Below are 18,385 nucleotides of genomic sequence, written 5' to 3' on the forward strand. Positions count from 1 at the left end.
ATGTCACTTTGGAGACCGCCACATAACCGGCGTTGCAAACTTGCGGAGCGGCCGGTCGCATCCATCACCGGTCTGGAGCACGGGCGAAAAGTGGCTGGCCGCGTGCTCCGTGTTACGACAGCTGAGTTGAAGCGGGAGTTTAGATGTCACTGCGGGGCGGGCCAGCCGGGGAGGCGCGATTTCTGTTTTCTCCCACAACTTGCAAGCGGAAGTAGAGCAGGAAAAGGACAACGCTGATTGGCAGTTGTCTCGCACATCCCCACCGTGTTAGATTGAGGAAATACGCACACAGCTGATCACCGAGATTGACAGGAAATTTATACGCACTCTTCAATCTCGATCATATAATCGCCCAGCCCTAGCGCACCGTCTTATAACTGAGGATGTGGCAGAACTAACCAATCGCATTCATCACACACACGTGCTAGAGAAAATGGATGGATGTGATCGTGTAGGTGTACCTAATGTTGTTGTTATTCTGATGTCAGCTGTTTAGCGACGCTACCTCCCTGTATGAAGCTCAGCCAGCCCAGTCGGTTCCAGCCCTGTCAGTTCTAGACCAGTTGGGTCCAGTCCAGGTGGGCCCAGTCTATCCACTTCTTTCTCCTCCTCCTCCTCCTCCACTTCCTCCTCCACCCGAGCTCACCATCCCCAGTTCAGAACCATTTCCCAGCTTCAACCCCAGCTTCCTGTTGGCCCCCGGGAGCGAGAATATCAGCTTCCACTCTCAGGAAGATGCTGCCGATTTTGCCTATTACTCAGCGTGGCCCACCAAAAGCCCGGATCTTAGCAGCTGGGGCGGATCCAATCTGTGGAAGGACGGAAAGGGCCAGGAAATGATGTTAACTGGTTGCAGGGGCCGCGCGGGAGCAGCGGGGAGGGTGGTAGAGAGGGGAAGCGGCGAGTGGTCACGACAAGGTTTGGGATCCTTGGATTCCACCTTCGGCCGCCTCAGCCCGCCTTCACAAGGCCCGCTGTGGAGAGGAGGTTCACACCTCAGAGGGAGATTGTCCGCTAACTATGGATCAAGATACTGGATGGGACAAGAGAGGAAGAGGAGTGAAAAGGTGGCTGGCTTGACTGGAACAGGTGAGATACAGTAGCACACATATTTATAGTATATGGACAGTAGAGCGGTAGGTAGGTTGGTTAGTAGGGACATGGGTAAGTAGGTAGGTGGGTAGATTTGTGGAAAGGTCAGTAGGTAGGTGGGTATGAAAACGGATGGATGGGCTGGTAGGAAAGAAGCAAGAGAAAAAGGAGAAAGGTAGAAGGGTGGGTAGTTAGATTCTGTAGGTAAATGTGTAGGCAAGTAGAAGGTAGGAAAACAAATGGGTTAAGTACTGTAGGTAGATTGTAGTTAGAGAGAGCTTTATCGGTTACTTTATTCGAATGTTTACGACTGACAGCGAGTTCTAATCAGTATTGTATCGAGATATCTGGCATGAATATTGAAATTTTGTCCATATCATTCAGACCTAGTCGATAGGTAGGTGCTTGGGTAGTGAGGTAGACTGGTTGGAAAATAGATGGGTAGGTAGATAGGTAGTTACGTAGGAAGGAAGGAAAGTAGGTAGATGGGGAGTGAGTAGGTAGGTAGATTGATAGATTGGGTATATGGCAGGTTAGATAGGTAGATCAATTGGTAGTTAGGTAGTGTATGTAATGGTATAGGGCAGGGGTGGGCAAACTTTTTGGCTCAGGGGCCACATTGACATTTAAAATTTGACAGGCAGGCCAAGCCAGGACCAGATGCTTACATCACAAAAATAAACAAACAAACAAAAAAAAGGTATTGTAGTGTTAATACTCAGATTTACTTTTAATGGGAACAGTGTTGTTTTGTTGATCACCTTTTTTTTTTTTTTGCCAGTGCATCAAAGTCTGGTGTTAGTTTTGTTGTGGCAATTCTCAGAACACATCTGAGGTGTACATCACTGAGCTGGGATCTGTAGTTGATGTTCATCACACTAAAAGTCTGTTCACACACATATGTTGAGCCAAACACCACCAACATCCTCTGTGCCATCTTCTGGCTTTTTGGAAATTTGTCTGCTCTTAATGAAGCATAAAACTCATCCAGTTTGAGAGTTGAACTTCTCTTTTAAGACAGTGTCACATTGGAGCTCAATCAGTTCCATCTGCAACTCCCGTGGCGCTGTTTCAGGATCTTTTCTGACTGAATCTTGTATGGCAGTTTGTCAGATAAAGGTGTTTTACTGAGCCTGCAAGCTTGATTTTAACCGCTGAGCCGTAGCCATCAGTTCCTGCGTTGATTGGCTGTGAGCATAATCAGCGTGATTGGTAGAAAAGCGACAGCTCATGTTATATTCCTCTAAAATCGCAATGGTTTCTTAACAAATTAGACATACAGCCTTTGACCGGACTTCAGTGAAAAAGTATTTAGTCCATTCTATATTAAACACTCGCCACTCACTGTCGACCTTTCTTTTCTTTGGCCCACTCGTGGTTGAAGAGGGGTTCAGAGCAGTAGCAGAGTAAAAACAGAACAGCCAAAGTCAAGTCAATGTATCACTTTACCTACTGCGCTACCTGGTGGAACCACTGGGCATTACAGCACAACCTGGTGGAACCACTCGGCATTACAGCACAACCTGGTGGAACTACTCGGCATTACAGCACAACGTGGTGGAACCACTCGGCATTACAGGACAAGGTCAAATGAATGTAGTCATGATTTTGAAATTAATTGGGCGATTCTGTATTTTGGCTCGCCGAATTGAAATGATCAATGGACTGGATGTGGCCCGCGGGCCATAGTTTTCCCACCACTGGTATAGGGGGTCGAGGGACATGGGAAAGTAGGTAGTTAGCTTGTATATATGTAAGTATATACTGTAAGGGGGTAGCTAGTTAAGTAGATGGGTAGGTAGGGAGATGTGTATGGAGGTAGGTAGGTGGCTAACATAACATGTAACAAGGTTCATAGTGTATTTTTTAAAAATAATATTTGTGCGTTTTGAAAATGAATCTTAAATATTCCATAACATTAAAGCATAATAATTGTGTTTTTCAGCACTGATTCCTCCGAAGAAAAGCAGGCTGAGCTATGAGAAGGTGCCCGGACGGACAGACGGACAGACCAGACTTAAACTCTTTTAATAACAAATTCTGTTCTTTTCAAGGCCACTATTTACACATATTTCACACATTCACTTGTTCTGTTTGCAAGAAGTGATTAATAACAGCATTGCAGTATTTAAACACTGTTTCCTAACACTGTGATCTATTTCGATCATATTTTTGTGTACTCTATTTGTGCATTTAAACAATAAAAAGCTGAGTGTGTAAAAAAACATTCAAGTGTGGAGTGCAGCAATCCCCTTATCGCCACCTAACCATGTGGAGAGAGAACGCTTATCTTCACCAGCCAGCGCAGTCAAGCAGCTCCCTGAGGAATGATCCCCCCCAAGTCCTCCAGACAAAGACCACCCCTGGGGATTTGGTACTGGGAGCGTCCGAGCAAGCTCATCCCACACTGACTGGCCGGCATCAATAACCAACTAACGAGCCTGTGACGCGCAAAAAAAGACAGAGACAATGTTGCTTAATGGCGCAGGGAGGGGGGGTGGTAGTCCGAAGAGCTGTGTTAAAGGCTCGGTGGGTAAACAGCGGGCGTAATGGTGCGCTGATTGTACGGTGGGAAAGGGCCCGCCTGTGTAAAGGTCGCGTCGTTATCGCCGATCACACGGTGCAGTTAAAGTGTCCGGCAGCATCCATCACCTGTGTGTGACACACACAGGTGATGGATGGGGGGAATACAATGGATTGAATCCAGTTGGAATACGGCTGTAACATAAGAAAATGCGGAAAAATTGAAGCGCTGTGAAGTGTATCCAGAAACTATTCAGAGGGCTTTACTTTTTCAATATGAATACTTTGTGAATGGGGAAGGGGCAAAACTGACCAAAGATAGGTGTGCCAAGCAAAGGCTATGAATATTTATGTACATTTTATCTCTTAGATTTAGTTTTTTGTATATACTATTTGCCCAAATTTGAACACATTTTTTGTTTTCATTATAGGGTGTTCAGATTACTAGGTGTTGAGTAGGGTTAAGGCATTTATGTGGGGGGGAGGTCTTTATTTCTAATATAATATTTTGGGGCGTAAATACTCATGTATGTGTTTTCGGATAATTGACATTAGATTTTGGATAATTGACATTAGATTTTGCAGGGGCAAAAAAATCCATTTTGGAATAAGGCAGGGTTTACTCGGGGTAAGGCCTTTGTACAGAGGAAGTTTATTTTTTTAAATTAGTCACCATTCTGCACAAATAATGCTTTACTAAAAAAAAGTAGTGGTTGGGGGAGTTTAATTGCTCTTTAATTTTAATTACTCAACTGTAATGTTCACATTTTCATAACATGAGACCAAAGCAACATCTTATTGAGCAGAGTGTCATTAGCAGGTTGCAACACAGAGACTGAAAGAGTCACAGAAAGGCATAGACGTGGTAGTCCTGGGAAAGTTTCATGGATCAAACGCCTGATTTGATCATATAACAATACTCACTGGCAGATAATCTTAATCCTCTGTGAAGAAAGACTAATATTACAGCATTTTACTGAGGAGCTGTGACAATCTCCATGTATAGCACAGGTGTCAAAGTGGTGTCCCGGGGGCCAAATCCGGCCCGCCACATCATTTTATGTGGCCTGCGAAAGCAAATAAAAATTGCAAATTGTGTTCTGGTGTAATAACATTGAGATATTTGCAAGCATTTTCTTTGTTACCAATCCCCCTTTGAAAAGATATGTAATGGTTGAAAAACATGTTCTTATAGGCTTCTGATTTCAAAACTGGCTATTCATCAATGTGTTGTGTATACTGTATGTAATTATATGAGGTAATCTTTCGTTTATATGGGTTCACAGTCGTAGCGGCCCTCGGGGGAAGTCATAACTACGATGTGGCCCGTGACAAAGATGAGTTTGACACCCCTCATGTATAGTATGTGTATGTCTATTAAGTGGTCAAAGCAAGACAGACCAGAAGGAGCAACACAATGTCCATTGGATAGGAGCAGAAAATGTGGCTAAAACTGTTAATTCTTTACATTTTAAGTATGTTTTTTTTACAAAGTACAATACTACACAATGGTATTTTTCTTATTGAAAAACATGACACATTTTTATTTCTTTGGGGGGGCTGGAACAGATTAATGGCAATCCCTTTCCTTCCAACACGAAAATATGATTTGAGGTATGAATTTTGTGTGACGAGCATGGTCATGGAACGAATTAGCTAACAGAAATACAGAGAGAGGAAAGATAGAGGCAGGTCTGAATAGTAAACAAAAGACCGCTAACCTCCAAATGGGCGAGACATCCATGCTGCAACATGGCGTGACGACACGTTCCCAAGCCCTACAAGAAACGCTCAATAAAGCTGCGTAAGAAAACTGGGACATTTCATTAAAAAACAATAGTCGAAAAACAAATCGTAGAAAAACCAAGGTCCTACTGTACTACTTAGAAAATATCGTAGGAACAGACGACGACAAGTTCAACGTCTCTCCCTAGCGGGATACAAGAAAAAGACACTAAACTGATGTTGGGAGATTAGCGGCGTGAAGAAGGTCAGTGCGATGGCGCCGAGCCTGCAGGTGCAGCCTCTTGGCGGCGAGGGCGACGCCCATGAATGGTTGATTCAGAAAAACGGGCTCGAGGGGGCTAATCCCGGCCCAGTAATCGGATTATGCAAATTCCTACTCCACACAGTCTCACGGAAGGCTGCGTCTTTCAAACAACACTTGAAGGGTGTAAAATACAAAAAACACTGACAATTGGTTTTACCAGGCCTGTTTTTTTAGCAAGTGTGGACAAGCGTTTCCTGGCTAATTTATGTGCGAGCCTGGACAAGATTACCACAGCGGCGCACAAAACGCACATTGTTCACCTGTCAATCTGGATGTGCTACTTTTACCTTTTGTGGGCAAATCGGGTCAGATTCAAACGCAGCTCGCGGCCACATTAAATGCCGTAATGGTGTTTGCGACGGTGGGTTGTCCCACACGTCAACCGCGATAGGATCAGAGAGAGCGATGTCTCAGTTTAAGGGAACGTCACCTTTTGACAAGGAAAAAAACAAACAAACAACTGAATTAACACCCCAGTGCTGGTGGTGGTATGCATGGTGAGCAGAGAGAGCTTAGATAGGGTGGGGTCTTGCCAATGAGTGTTTTTATCGATAAACATAGACCAGTACATTTGTCCGCGTGAGTGAATTCTTTTTATGAAATATTTATCAGAAGAGGGGTGGAATGGTGGACGACTGGTTAGCACATCTGCCTCACAGTTCTGAGGTCTAGCGTTCAAATCTGGCCAAAGTTGGCATGTTCTCCCCATGCCTGCGTGGCTTTTCTCCGGGTACTCCGGTTTCCTCCCACATTCCAAAAACATGCATTGGTAGGTTAATGGAAGACTCTAAAGTGTCCAAAGGTGTGAATGTGAGGGCGAATGGTTGTTTGTCTATATGTGCCATGCGATTGGCTGACGACCAGTTCAGGGTGTACCCCGCCTCTTGCCCGAAGTCAGCTAATATAGGCGCCAGCTCACCCGCAACCCCAGTGAGGGTAAGCGGCTCAGACGATGGATGGATGGATGGATTGATCAGAAGAAAATGTGTCACTGTCCAGTGAGGAGGAGCAAGTACGGTGCAAGGAAATTTTATATCATAAAAACTCAAATTAAATATTGTTTTCAGATACAAATCTAAAATAAGGATAAAGCTAAATAAAATTTACATCATCATTTATCTTCCAAAATCATCCAGTAGTCGTCCTGATAAGGCTTTGCTCTGGTGAAAAAAAGGGAGACGGCATCACTATTAAATAATAATGATAGTCATAAAAATATCCATAATTTGGGGAGGAGAGGGGGGAGTGAGAATGGTCGCCTGTGAGTGTTCACACAGTGATAAGTGATGATGATGAGGATGGCCCCTCATTGTGTTAATAATAGATGGGCGGTTTGATGGGACGGTGAAGGGTTTAATAGGGGGCGTTGACGATCCCCCACCCCTCCCCTCCGCTTCCTCACACAATGACCACGTCACACAAAAGCCCGCTATAAAATGTCAGACGTGATCATGCGGCAGTATTCCACCTCTTCTCGTCTCCTATGTGTGTGCTTGCGTGTGTTGAAAGCTGGCTCTTTCCTCCGCTCTCCTGCTCATGAGCCGCAGAGGACAACTTTGACAACACGGTAAGGAGCTTTCCCCCCCCCCCAATTCATTTATTGTTTTTTCAAGGAACTCTTTGTATTCATTGAAGTGAAGTCATTTTGCACGAGAGTGATTTAAAGTTTTATGGGAGATTGATATGGCAATAATGACTTCTTCTCGATACTTTTTTTCCCCCCAAAATATAATGATTTCGATTTTGATGCGATATAATGACATTTTTATCCACCACTGAGCTACTGTCATAATGTTACATTTTATAGGTTGGATCACAGTTAGTATCATCTGGGTCACTAAAAAATGTTTAGTGCAATATTGGTCTAAGTCCAAAGATCCCTTAACTCAACTCAGCTTTATTTCTAGAAGACTTTAAACAACAACAAATTGCTGCACAAAATAAAGCTCTAACATCAAACATTAAACAATAAATAAAAGGTTCTTTTTCGAAGTGAAGAAGCTTGTTTTAAAATAAATATATTTTTGATTTAAGAACAAACCTCTGCAGCATCTCTTTAACAGTCCATGTGTTGGCTGCCTCAGTATTTTAACAATGTAAATATTTTATGAAAGATGATCAATCAAATTCACTCATACTAACATGAAGAGGCACTGGCACCCAATTTTAAGAAGTACCTACTTTCCAAGTCTTCGATCAATCTCTGAACTTCACTTTCTGGGATGTTGGACCAGTGTTGCACTGATGAATCAGGTAACGTGCAATAATGGACGACCCCTTATATGTCAAAAATGGAACTAAAGGTCGATTTAGACCAGTGTTCATCTGAAAGTGTTTTTCCACGATTCATTTCTGCACTTAATTTAAAATTGACACAAATTTTGTTAGCCCCCTCTAGTCCTCAATGTATCAATTATAAATTCAATGACATGCATGCCAATCTTAAAGTCAAATTCTTTCACTATTTTACATTACAGCACTGGTAAATTAAGATGATTTTTTTTTTTTACACGAGACATGATATAATCTATTTGATTTATTCATAATTATTTAACCAATTGAATTAAATACGACATAAAAATGTTTCATCACCTCAAACTTTAATACTGTATATAAAATTAACTTAAATGATCAAATAATCCATGCTAATTTCTAATTGTATTAACGAACCAATTATATAATGGGGAAAAACATAACTGCTTATTTTACTTTTATACAAACTGGTTTATTTTAATTACACCATTTTTTATTTTAAAAAATGAGGACTTTCAAAATGAATTTACCTTTTTACACACAGCTTCCTCAGCTCACAAACTTAGTTGTTACACACTGCATACCGTGTATACAGTGCTTAATAACTGTATGAAACCATCTATCGCTAAAAATTTAAGCTGCTAATTAGTTTACCATCTTCCCGCCTTATATTGTATTTTTTTAAGCAATCTTTTTTCTGGGGTTTTACAGTCTATTTACTGACTGTAATTCCCTTGCGTGTGGGAAAGGAGAGCTAGTCACTGATGCACTTTTCAGCTGTTTATTGAATGCTGTAAAACGCATAAACAGAATGATCACACTCACGCAGAAGCTGATATCAACCCCAGCTTAAGTCCAGGCACTCACACAGAATTGTTTATTTTTGTTCAAATATGTTTAAAATGGGTGAAAAAGGTGAGTTTGAATCAGTTTAAGTGTGTTTGAAGCATGTTGGAGGGGTAAATTTGGATTTTCACCAAATGCTTATGTGTCTGGAATGTATCCCCCGTGATAAACGGTGGTTTCATCTAAGACTACCTGAATATTGAATCACTCATATGCAGGTATAATGTTATAATGTTCTCCCAACATACGTACGGGATAGGGAATGAGCCCTGCAACAATAGCAAGAAGTGATGCATCCTCTAAAAAGCTTTATAATTGCCTATAGATGCCACAAGATGGCGGCAAAGCACTACTTTTCTATTAGACAGGGCTACGACCTGACTGAAGCTGCCACAAGGTGGTGCCAAATAATACTTATAAAATACTCTTATTTGACCATTTTTAACAGAAAAAAAATATTCGGTCATTCCCCTTGTTATACTAAAATTTGAGCTGGGATTTAATCGAAACAACTTTTTCGCTTTAGCACAGGAACCAGAGGTCTCCCTCCTTCCTCCGTCATGACCAGGAAGGTGTTTACCAACACACGTGAGCGCTGGCGCCAGCACAACGTCAACAGCGCCTTCTCTGAGCTACGCAAGCTCATCCCCACGCACCCGCCCGAAAAGAAGCTCAGCAAGAATGAGATCCTGCGGCTGGCCATGCGCTACATCGACTTCCTGGCGCGCCTGCTGGAGAGCCAGGGCGGCGTCGGCAGCGGCGGGGGGCGAGTCGACCACGCCCCCGCCGCCCTACTCACGCTCCTGCGGGGCAACATGGAGCAGCTCCGCTCGCCCTCCCGCCCATGGACGCTGGCCAGCGACACCGAGGCCCCCTCCTCACCTGGGTCCAGCTGCAGCAGCTCGGAACCCTGGTAGAATGACACCAGGGAACGGACTTCCGGGCTTCCAGGTCCCCTTTTTGAGATCTGACCTTCTACCTATGTGAGGACTGCACATGAGCAGCTTTGTGTTCGTATTGTGCATGGATCTTTTACTAGTCCCCTGATAGGTTTTCGTGTTGTCTACAAAAAGAGGCCGTTTATCTCCGTGACTGCCTCAAAAAGCACTTTTTATGTCTCTTTATCCCCCCTCAACTGACGAGACTGCACTGTCTTTTTCTTTGAAAAGTGAGGACTCATTTTTGTAGTCTGCATCTCATCTCGCCAAAGATTGTTTTTTGATTGTTACTGTGATGCTAATTGGCATAATTAGCATCCGATACCTCTCTTTGTAATTTCTGTCCCCACTTGTGACAAATGTTATTTATATTTTATTTGAACTATTTATTGAATAAACTGTTTGTTAATGAAGATTTTTTATTTATTTTTTGCTCTATGGTCCCTTATAATACATTGCCCAACGCTAACATTGGCTAGCATTAGCATTAAGCGCCATAGTGTTTTCATTTCGTATAAAATTTGGTGGGCGCAGTGTTGGTTTGGACTTTGTGCAAGGGTGGGTTAGAGGGGGGGGGGGGACTTAGTAATTGTATTTTAGGGATCCAATTTTAACAGTCATTAGTGGCGTGGGATGTTGCGCTGGAGTAGGTTAGGGGACTGAATTGTATTTTAGGGGTCTCAAATGAAGTCACGACCGACTTGAATAGAAGTCAAAGTTCAAACTAAGCTAATTTTAGCAGGCTTTGGCTTTTAGCATCACACATCACATCATTTACAATTGCTATCAAGGCGCGTGACCATGTTTCGGGGTGGGACATCACGCTTGGGTGGGTTAATTGCATTACTAATTGTATTTGGGGGCGTTCTAAAGCAGCCACAATCATGAAGTCATGACCCACTTTAGCATCATGCGTCGTAGTGTTTTCGATTGGTATTAAACTGGGTGACCATATTTTGTGGTGGGAAATGACGCTGGGGTGGGGTCTAAAGCGGCATAGTCATTTGCTGATGACTCACTTTATAGAAGCCAAATCAACCTAATTTTAGCCGGCATTAGCCTTTTGCATCACGTGTCATCGCCTCTTCATGTTGACTTTTTGACCCTTATTTGGAGGTTGGGGGAATACAACTTTAAAAGTGCTCCAAACCTATAAACCAGAACTGTTCATAAAGATTGGCAATATCCAAGAAACAAACAGCTCTTTGATTCTGGGGCTTGACGGTCCTTCTCCAGACTGTGCAGAAGCTCAAGCTCAAGTACAGGGGAAAAATACATACTGACTGATGTTTGTTATTCAGCCTGCATCCCAACTTCTTTTCAATACAGTTCAATTAGTTAACAAAAAGATGTATACTGTCAAATAAAACTACTAATAAAATGATGAATTACAGTAACGGCATTCAGATTAGATGGTGTACTGTGCGGTATGCTACATCTGGCCCCAAGCTTAAGTTAAACGTACCTGCCGCCTCCTTTAGTTTGTGCTCAACAAGGCCAGCGAGCCCTGCACAATGCGACGGACACAAAGCTGACCACAAGCCTGAATAGAGGCAGCTTAACTTGTGACCCCGAAAGTCACCTCGGAGTCAAGCGCTGTCCAGTTGAGCAAACGCGCAGGAGGACGGCCCACTTTAATGCCTCAGTGACCCCCGGGCTACCAAGTGTTTAACCCTCCAGTGACCCTCCGGGTGATAAACTGGGTTTCACTGTATTGCTGAGGTCCTTTAATGCAGACTCTTTCAATTTCAATTTCAAAAATGTATTACATTTATACATGAAGTAAGAAATAAAGAAAACTGAATTTGAAGATATTAATATATTTACATTTTGAATACAATAAATAACCTGATAATATAAATTTCATGTAAAAACAAGCCACACATTGTTGTCAGAATGTGTACAGCACTCTATGATATGGATCATGCTATAGAGAGTAGGATAACTACAATAATCAACATTTTGTTGAATGAGTGAATTTTTTTGATGCAGCTCTTGTGTTGGATCTCCTGGTTGTTTGCAGTCGTAAACTCAACTGCGCGGCGGTGGTCCATTGAGGCCCTCCTCTAAAAAGCCATATGACGACAACTGAGCCCAAGAGTAAACAGTTAGCGCTATTAAAGCGGCGCTAATGGCGTGTTTAAGGGAGCAGAGGGCAGCTGGACACACCGGCCGGCTTGTGAAATCTGACAGCTGACTCCTTTGTGGCGTGGCCCAAAACAACGCGCAAAGCATGTAAAAACGTCATGGCTGCCTTGTGTGTGTTTAGACGCATTTACCTCTTCACGGGGCACTGAGCTAAGCGGCCTGGTCAGATAACAGATTTGCATGTTAGGACAAGCATTGTGACACTTTTCGCCATTTATTGGAAATTAAAGACAACATTTCTTCCATTTTTGAATCAACAGCTATACAACTCTATGGACCCACTTCCACTACCATTGCTGTTACAACAATGACTTTTTAAACTGACTTTGCTGCCTATCTGTGCACCATCGTCTCTACTATCTCATAACATTATCCTGCTTGGTGATTTTAATATTCACATCACCACTAACACAATTTCCAGGAAGTTCTCATCGTGTCTCAATAACTTTGGTCTTCAGCAATTAATTAACTTTTCCATTTACTGCAAAGGAAACATCCTGGATCTGGTATCACGACAAGCAACTTCAATTCCGACTCGCTCCCCTTTTCAGTAATTACAGTAACTAATCATGTTTTCTACTAACCTAACCTTTTCCTAAATCAACTTGGCCTGTGTCATCTCTTAGCCAATTAGACAATATACTGTATACAGAATCAAATGCCCATACAGGTTCGCCGTTCAGGAAATCCATATACTCAATCACTCCATGTGCGGGAGGTTTGGCAACTTTTATTTTCAGGTGATGATTCGGTCCAATCGACTTCGGCAGCATCGTGCAGTGTGTGGCGGGCCTTACAGTAATAATCTCCAGCTAGTCAACACATTAAAATACAGATCTGTAGGTTTCACCACATCTACACCCTGGTTCACCCCTGCCCTGAAACAATTAAAATCCAAAGGTCATTAACTCGAACGCCTCCATAAGAAAACCGGACTCACTATACACAAGGACATGTGTCTGTCTTGGGCTACCTGCTCTTTATCGCCTACCTTGGCAATAGTTTCCGTAAATTCCTACTCTTTCTGTTACACAAATGACACCCAGCTCTACCTTTCCACCAAACCCACCGCCACTCTTCCTCCTTTGTCCCTTACTGACTGCTTCTCTGAACTCAAACACTGGTTCACATCCAACTTTCTACAACTCATTAGAGACCAAACTGAAATCCTACTCATAGGTACAGAGTCCATGCTTGCCAAAATTGACAGTTTTTCCATTACACTTGCTAATTCCTCTGCTTCCCCCTCCCCTCTGATTATGAGTCTGGGTGTCATCCTTGACAGCACACTCTCATTCCAAGCACACACAAACAACATCACCCGGTCTGCATACTTTCACTTACGAAACATCAATCACCTCCGCCCATCCCTCACCCCCCCACATTACTGTTGTCCTTGTTCATAGCCTCGTCACTTCCCGTCTGCATTATTGCAACTCCCTCCTGTTTGGTCACCAGCATAAGATACTACAAAAACTACAGCTACTCCAGAATTCTGCCGCCTGTATTATCACAAGGACCCCCTCTCCTCACCACATCACTCCAGCCCTGCAACAACTCCAGTGGCTCCCTGTCCAATACCGCATCCAATATAAAATACTGATGTGCACCTTCAAGGGCATCAGTAACCTCGCCCTGCCATATCTTGCTGACCTTCTTCAGGTTGCCATACCCTCCCGCTCTCTCAGATCTTCATCCTCCATCGACCTCACCGTCACTTCTGTCCGTCTGTCCACCGTGGGGGACAGAGCCTTCAGCCGCTCTGCCGCCTGTCTTTGGAACTCACTACCACTTTACCTTTGAAACACAGGATCATTCACACTCTTCAAATCCAAAATCAAGACACACCTATTTTGGTCCGCCTACTCACTTTAACATTTCCCATATCATTTGCCATTTGAATTGATGTTTTATGTTCAGATTATTTTCTTTTTATTGCTTGATTTATTTTAAACGTTTGTACAGTGACCTTGAGTGACTTGAACGACGCCTATAAATAAAATGAATTATTATTATTATTCAAATGTGTCTTGTCGGTTTTGTATTGTATATTTACAGTGAAACCCGACTTATCTGTTGACTGACTAACAAGTATTTCGAGATACGAGATGATTTTTTTGTCTTGAGTTGTGAGCAAAAATTTGAGATACGACTGCTAGCGAGTTATGGAGGCAGCGAACGTCACAACAAGAAGCAGTTTGGCCGATAGTGAACAATTCTTTAAAAAAAAAAAAAAAGAGGCTGGCCACTCCCAATTGAAGTTTGCCGTCAAATTAAACATAAAACTAAGAGAATTACATGGAACCAAACCACATAACTTTTCTAAAAGTCCACACAGAAAGGGAAAATGCCATAGATGGGCTAATGAAACTACCATCAACATTGCAGTAATTATAAAGCTTTAAACAATTTATATTTGAACATTTGAAAGTGGTAGCAAAACATGCAGACAGCATACAACAATAATTGCAGGCATATATTCTTTATCCTCTGCGATAAAATTACAATATTATTGACTGACTAATATTAATGCAGCTTAAGATCTCCCGTGTTCCATCATGAAATCTACGTGTTCTATGTCTGTATGTATTATATTACCTCCAGGTGGCGAAGGCGCACACACTACAAGGAGCAGTATAATGCCTGTTGAATTATCATGATGCACAAACTGTTTAATTCATAAATTCTATTTACTTGTTATTACTGTATGTTTCTTTTTATAAAGCACAATACTGTAGATAATAATAATGTTACAGTGGCTAACACTAATATTAAATGTACTTTTTTAGGGGGGGGGGGGGAATGCCTTGTTTTTGGATTAACAGGGGCCTAATACACTACTGCATTTTAATGCTGGGCATGACTCATGATGCTCGTACTTGGGGTATTTTTTTTTAGGTAAATGTTTGAGAACCACTGCTCTACAAGATTCTGCCAAAGCGCCGTCTAAATAGGAATTGGTGTCAACAAAGTATTTTGAAGTGATACGTCTCGACTCAGAGACAAGCCTTGTCGAGGAGGAGCTAAATTTAGCCTGGGATGTTAGAGTCTTTTGTACGCTATTTATTTTAAGGGTAATGATATTAAGCTCTTACAGGATCATAGTTTGCGGGATAGTCACGGTTTAAAATATTAATATGAGCTAATACAAAATGTTTTGGGGTGAGGATCAATTGCTGTTTTTTGCATTGTCAGGTTAGGAAACATTTTACGCTGACGTGTTTTATTTACAGCGTTGCACGCATTACCCAAACAGTGAAAATAACAAAAATGTGTCTGGTTGCCTCTACCAAGAGCCTGATTGACTATTCTCTCCCAAGCGTGCGTGCGGGTAATCGTCTATTGAGAGCGCTTTCCTTATCAGCGTCGTGCACGCCGCCTGAATCCATTATCACAATGGACCAGATCAGTGCATGCAGCCCCCTCGATTCTCCCAGCGGAGAAAAGAATTTCTGGAGTTTTTGGGCGCCAGCCGATAGGCCCCTGAGCTCTTTATCCCCTCAAAGCCAATTCACACTCACAGCGGTTAAATATCCCAGCTCAACCCCCACTCAGCACCGGTCCCCCCTCTCTCGCACTCCTGACGGCCTCCTTCCTTCCTCCTCCAACCTGCGAGCCGGGTGGGATGCAGGTGCAGGATTGCACGGAGCGTAAGGGGGGTGCCCGGGGTAGGAGTGGTGGTCCATTGTTGGGCTGGACAAGACCCTCTCTCCTCTGGAGCACCCCATGATGGCGGAGGCGGCTGACAATCACACGTCCTAATCTGATTATGCAAATGTCTACTTCAAAAAGCAAAACGCTGTAACCCCTCAGTCCGGCGGCGAGGGGTAGCAGCAAGGGGAGGAATGTCGAGGAAAAATTCAGGACGCATTCAACAAGGAAAATTTTTGATTTTGTGTATGAGGGGGAAAAAAAAAAAGGCTTACAATGCCCTCCACGGGTGTATTGAATCCAATACGGTGTTCCCCGTCTCCATAACTAACAACCCAAAGTAGTAAAATAACTATTTTGGCATCTTGGTGCCAAGGAATTGTGTTGAAGTGAGTTGAGTAGCTTCATTTAGAGAAAGGGAGTGCTTTGCCACCATCTTGAGGCATCGTGGTACCAAGGAACTATGTTGAAGTGACCTGAAGAGCTTCATTTACACAAAAGGAGTGTTTTGCCGCCATCTTGGTGTCAAGGAACTATGTTGAAGTGAATTGAAAAGTTTCATTCAGACACAAGTAGTGCTTTGCTGCCATCCTGTGGTATGTATAGGCAGTTATAAACCTTTTTATTGGTCGTCAGTGATTCTCAGTGTTTTATGCCACTAGTGGTACGCGGGTTCCCTCGAGTTGTACATGAAACAATCCCTGCCTATGTACAGTTATATTTAACTTTCAAGTTCATTACATTTGCATTTAATCTTTAAGAACTGTTGTTTTTAAATGTTTATTTATGTACAATTTTTACTTAGCTATTATGGACAATACATTTGAATTTAATCATTTAAGTACAGTTTTTTTTAAACAGTGTTAAGGTTCAAATGCTACAGTGTGGCTAACAAAAATACCGCTCTCATTCTGATGAACTCTTGGGCCTACTACGCTACTGGAGAGCTAAGTATTATTTTTAAGAGGCGCTTGGTGTCGAGAGTTTGGGAACCACTGATGCAGTCAATTAAAAATGTTTTTGGGTGGCATCAATTATGTTTTTTGTTTGTTTTTTTTTTGCTATTTGCGGCAGGGCTCGTTACCTATCCCCAGCAAATAGCGTGGGATTACTGTATTCAAATGTTTATTGTTTTTCCACACGCTCCTGAATGCAGCGCGAGAAAGGAATCTACACTGACCAAAAATATAAACACAACACTTTTGTTTTTGCAACATTACACAAGCCACAATCAACAACCTGATCAACTCTATGCAAAGGAGATGTGTTGCAGTGCATGAGGCAAATGGTGGTCACACTAGATACTGACTGTTTTTTTGACCCTCCAGACCCCCACAATAAATCAAAACTGCACATTTCAGAGTGGCCTTTTATTGTGGCCAGCCTATGGCACACCTGTGCAATAATCATGCTGTCTAAATCAGCATCTTGACATGCCACACCTGTGAGGTTGGATGGATTTTCTCGACAAAGGAGAAATGCTCACTTACACAGATTTAGACAGATTTGTGATCAATATTTGAGGGAAATGGCCTTTTGTGTATGTAGAAAAAGTTTTAGATCTTGGAGTCCAGCTCACAAAAATGGAAGCAAAAACAAATGTGTTGCGTTTATATTTTTGTTCAGTGTAAAATGTTAAGAGGGAGAACAAAGGAAGCTTTAAAAAGGAACCCCTCTTTATTTTGAGATGACACTCATTCATTCATTTCCCGTACCGCTTATCCTCACTAGGGTCGCGGGCGTGCTGGCGCCTACCTCAGCTGACTCTGGGCGAGAGGCGGGGTTACACCCTGAACTGGTTGCCAGCCAATCGCAGGGTACATACTGTATAAACAACCATCCACACTCACATTGACACCTATGGGCATTTTAGAGTATCCAATGAACCTACCATGCATGTTTTTGGGATGTGTGAGGAAACCGGAGTACCCAGAGAAAACCCACGCAGGCACGGGGAGAACATACAAACTCCTCACAGGCGAGGCCGGATTTGAACCCGGGTAATCAGAACTGTGAGGCAGATGCGCTAACCAGTCGTCCACCGTGGCGCCTTGAGGTGACATTTTCCAGCAAAAGCAAAAGCACTTGCTGAAGGCACAGACCACCAAAGCCACTACCCCCTGGCTCCTAATACAGTGAGTGGTACCTCCATCTACAATTTTAATTTGTACTGTAACCAAGCTCATAGCTCCATTTGTTCGTATATCAAATCAAATGTCCCCATTAAAATTAAGGTGCTTTTATAAAGAAAAATAGAAATGTATTGAATAAAATCTAGAAAACTAATGAGACAAAATGAAGATGGGGAAAAAGAAAAATGTATACAATAATGTACATACTGTAGTATTCATGTGTTGCATGTGTGCCCCTTAAGAGGCCTGGCCTAGTGAGTGTCATTAGGAACTTGAGTTTGTCTGTGAGCATCTGGCCATGAGGTGTGTGTGTGTATATATATATTGATATTGATTAATTTTAAAAAATCATGGCTTGAACAGTGGGTCAGAGTCGAGATACGCGCAGCATGGCTGTCAAAGTTTGATAATCATTTGGTGGATTTGCCATGATTTATTGTTCCCTTTGACACAAAAGAAATTCTCACTAACACGTGACCTCCTTTTAACTAATAATTAACTTAAGATAACTTCAGTCATTGATGTCACAAGTGAAAGTTGTTTAAAGCCTTGGCGGAGGGCTCGTGTTTATTCTTTGTTATATTGCGAGTGTGGCTGTTTGTTCCTCACTCTTGAATTTTGGTGCGGCCAAAGACTCTTGAGAGATCCTTGAACTGATATGACATGGACCTTTAAAGTCATCACCTTTTACCTGTAAGCACTTTTTATGAGTCCAACTACAAGGCAGAGTTCAGCTTCGTCGAGTTAATGAT

At 42.5% G+C, this 18,385-nt stretch overlaps 2 protein-coding genes across 6 annotated transcripts in view; both read left to right on the top strand.

Annotated features, from left to right (window-relative positions):
- The window catches only part of LOC133474883 (protein shortage in chiasmata 1 ortholog), a 31,953-nt gene extending 28,584 nt beyond the window's left edge, over positions 1–3,369 (top strand). For 2 of the 5 annotated variants that reach the window (XM_061767004.1, XM_061767006.1), the window contains exons 27-28: positions 489–1,089; positions 3,038–3,369. In XM_061767004.1, the coding sequence (XP_061622988.1) occupies positions 489–1,089; positions 3,038–3,123 (687 nt within the window). In that variant the 3' untranslated portion in view covers positions 3,124–3,369. The remainder of the gene's footprint in view (positions 1–488; positions 1,090–3,037) is intronic. The other 3 variants (XM_061767002.1, XM_061767003.1, XM_061767007.1) reach the window with 2 other exon arrangements.
- A 3,775-nt stretch (positions 3,370–7,144) lies between these two features.
- Positions 7,145–10,085, top strand: tal2 (T-cell acute lymphocytic leukemia 2). Its single transcript, XM_061769291.1, has 2 exons — positions 7,145–7,232; positions 9,291–10,085. The coding sequence occupies exon 2, from the start codon at positions 9,325–9,327 to the stop codon at positions 9,679–9,681; it is 357 nt and encodes a 118-aa protein (XP_061625275.1). The 5' UTR covers positions 7,145–7,232; positions 9,291–9,324; the 3' UTR covers positions 9,682–10,085.
- Positions 10,086–18,385: the final 8,300 nt, after the last annotated feature.

Source organism: Phyllopteryx taeniolatus, chromosome 3, assembly GCF_024500385.1.
Source record: "Phyllopteryx taeniolatus isolate TA_2022b chromosome 3, UOR_Ptae_1.2, whole genome shotgun sequence".
NCBI lineage: Eukaryota > Metazoa > Chordata > Actinopteri > Syngnathiformes > Syngnathidae > Phyllopteryx > Phyllopteryx taeniolatus.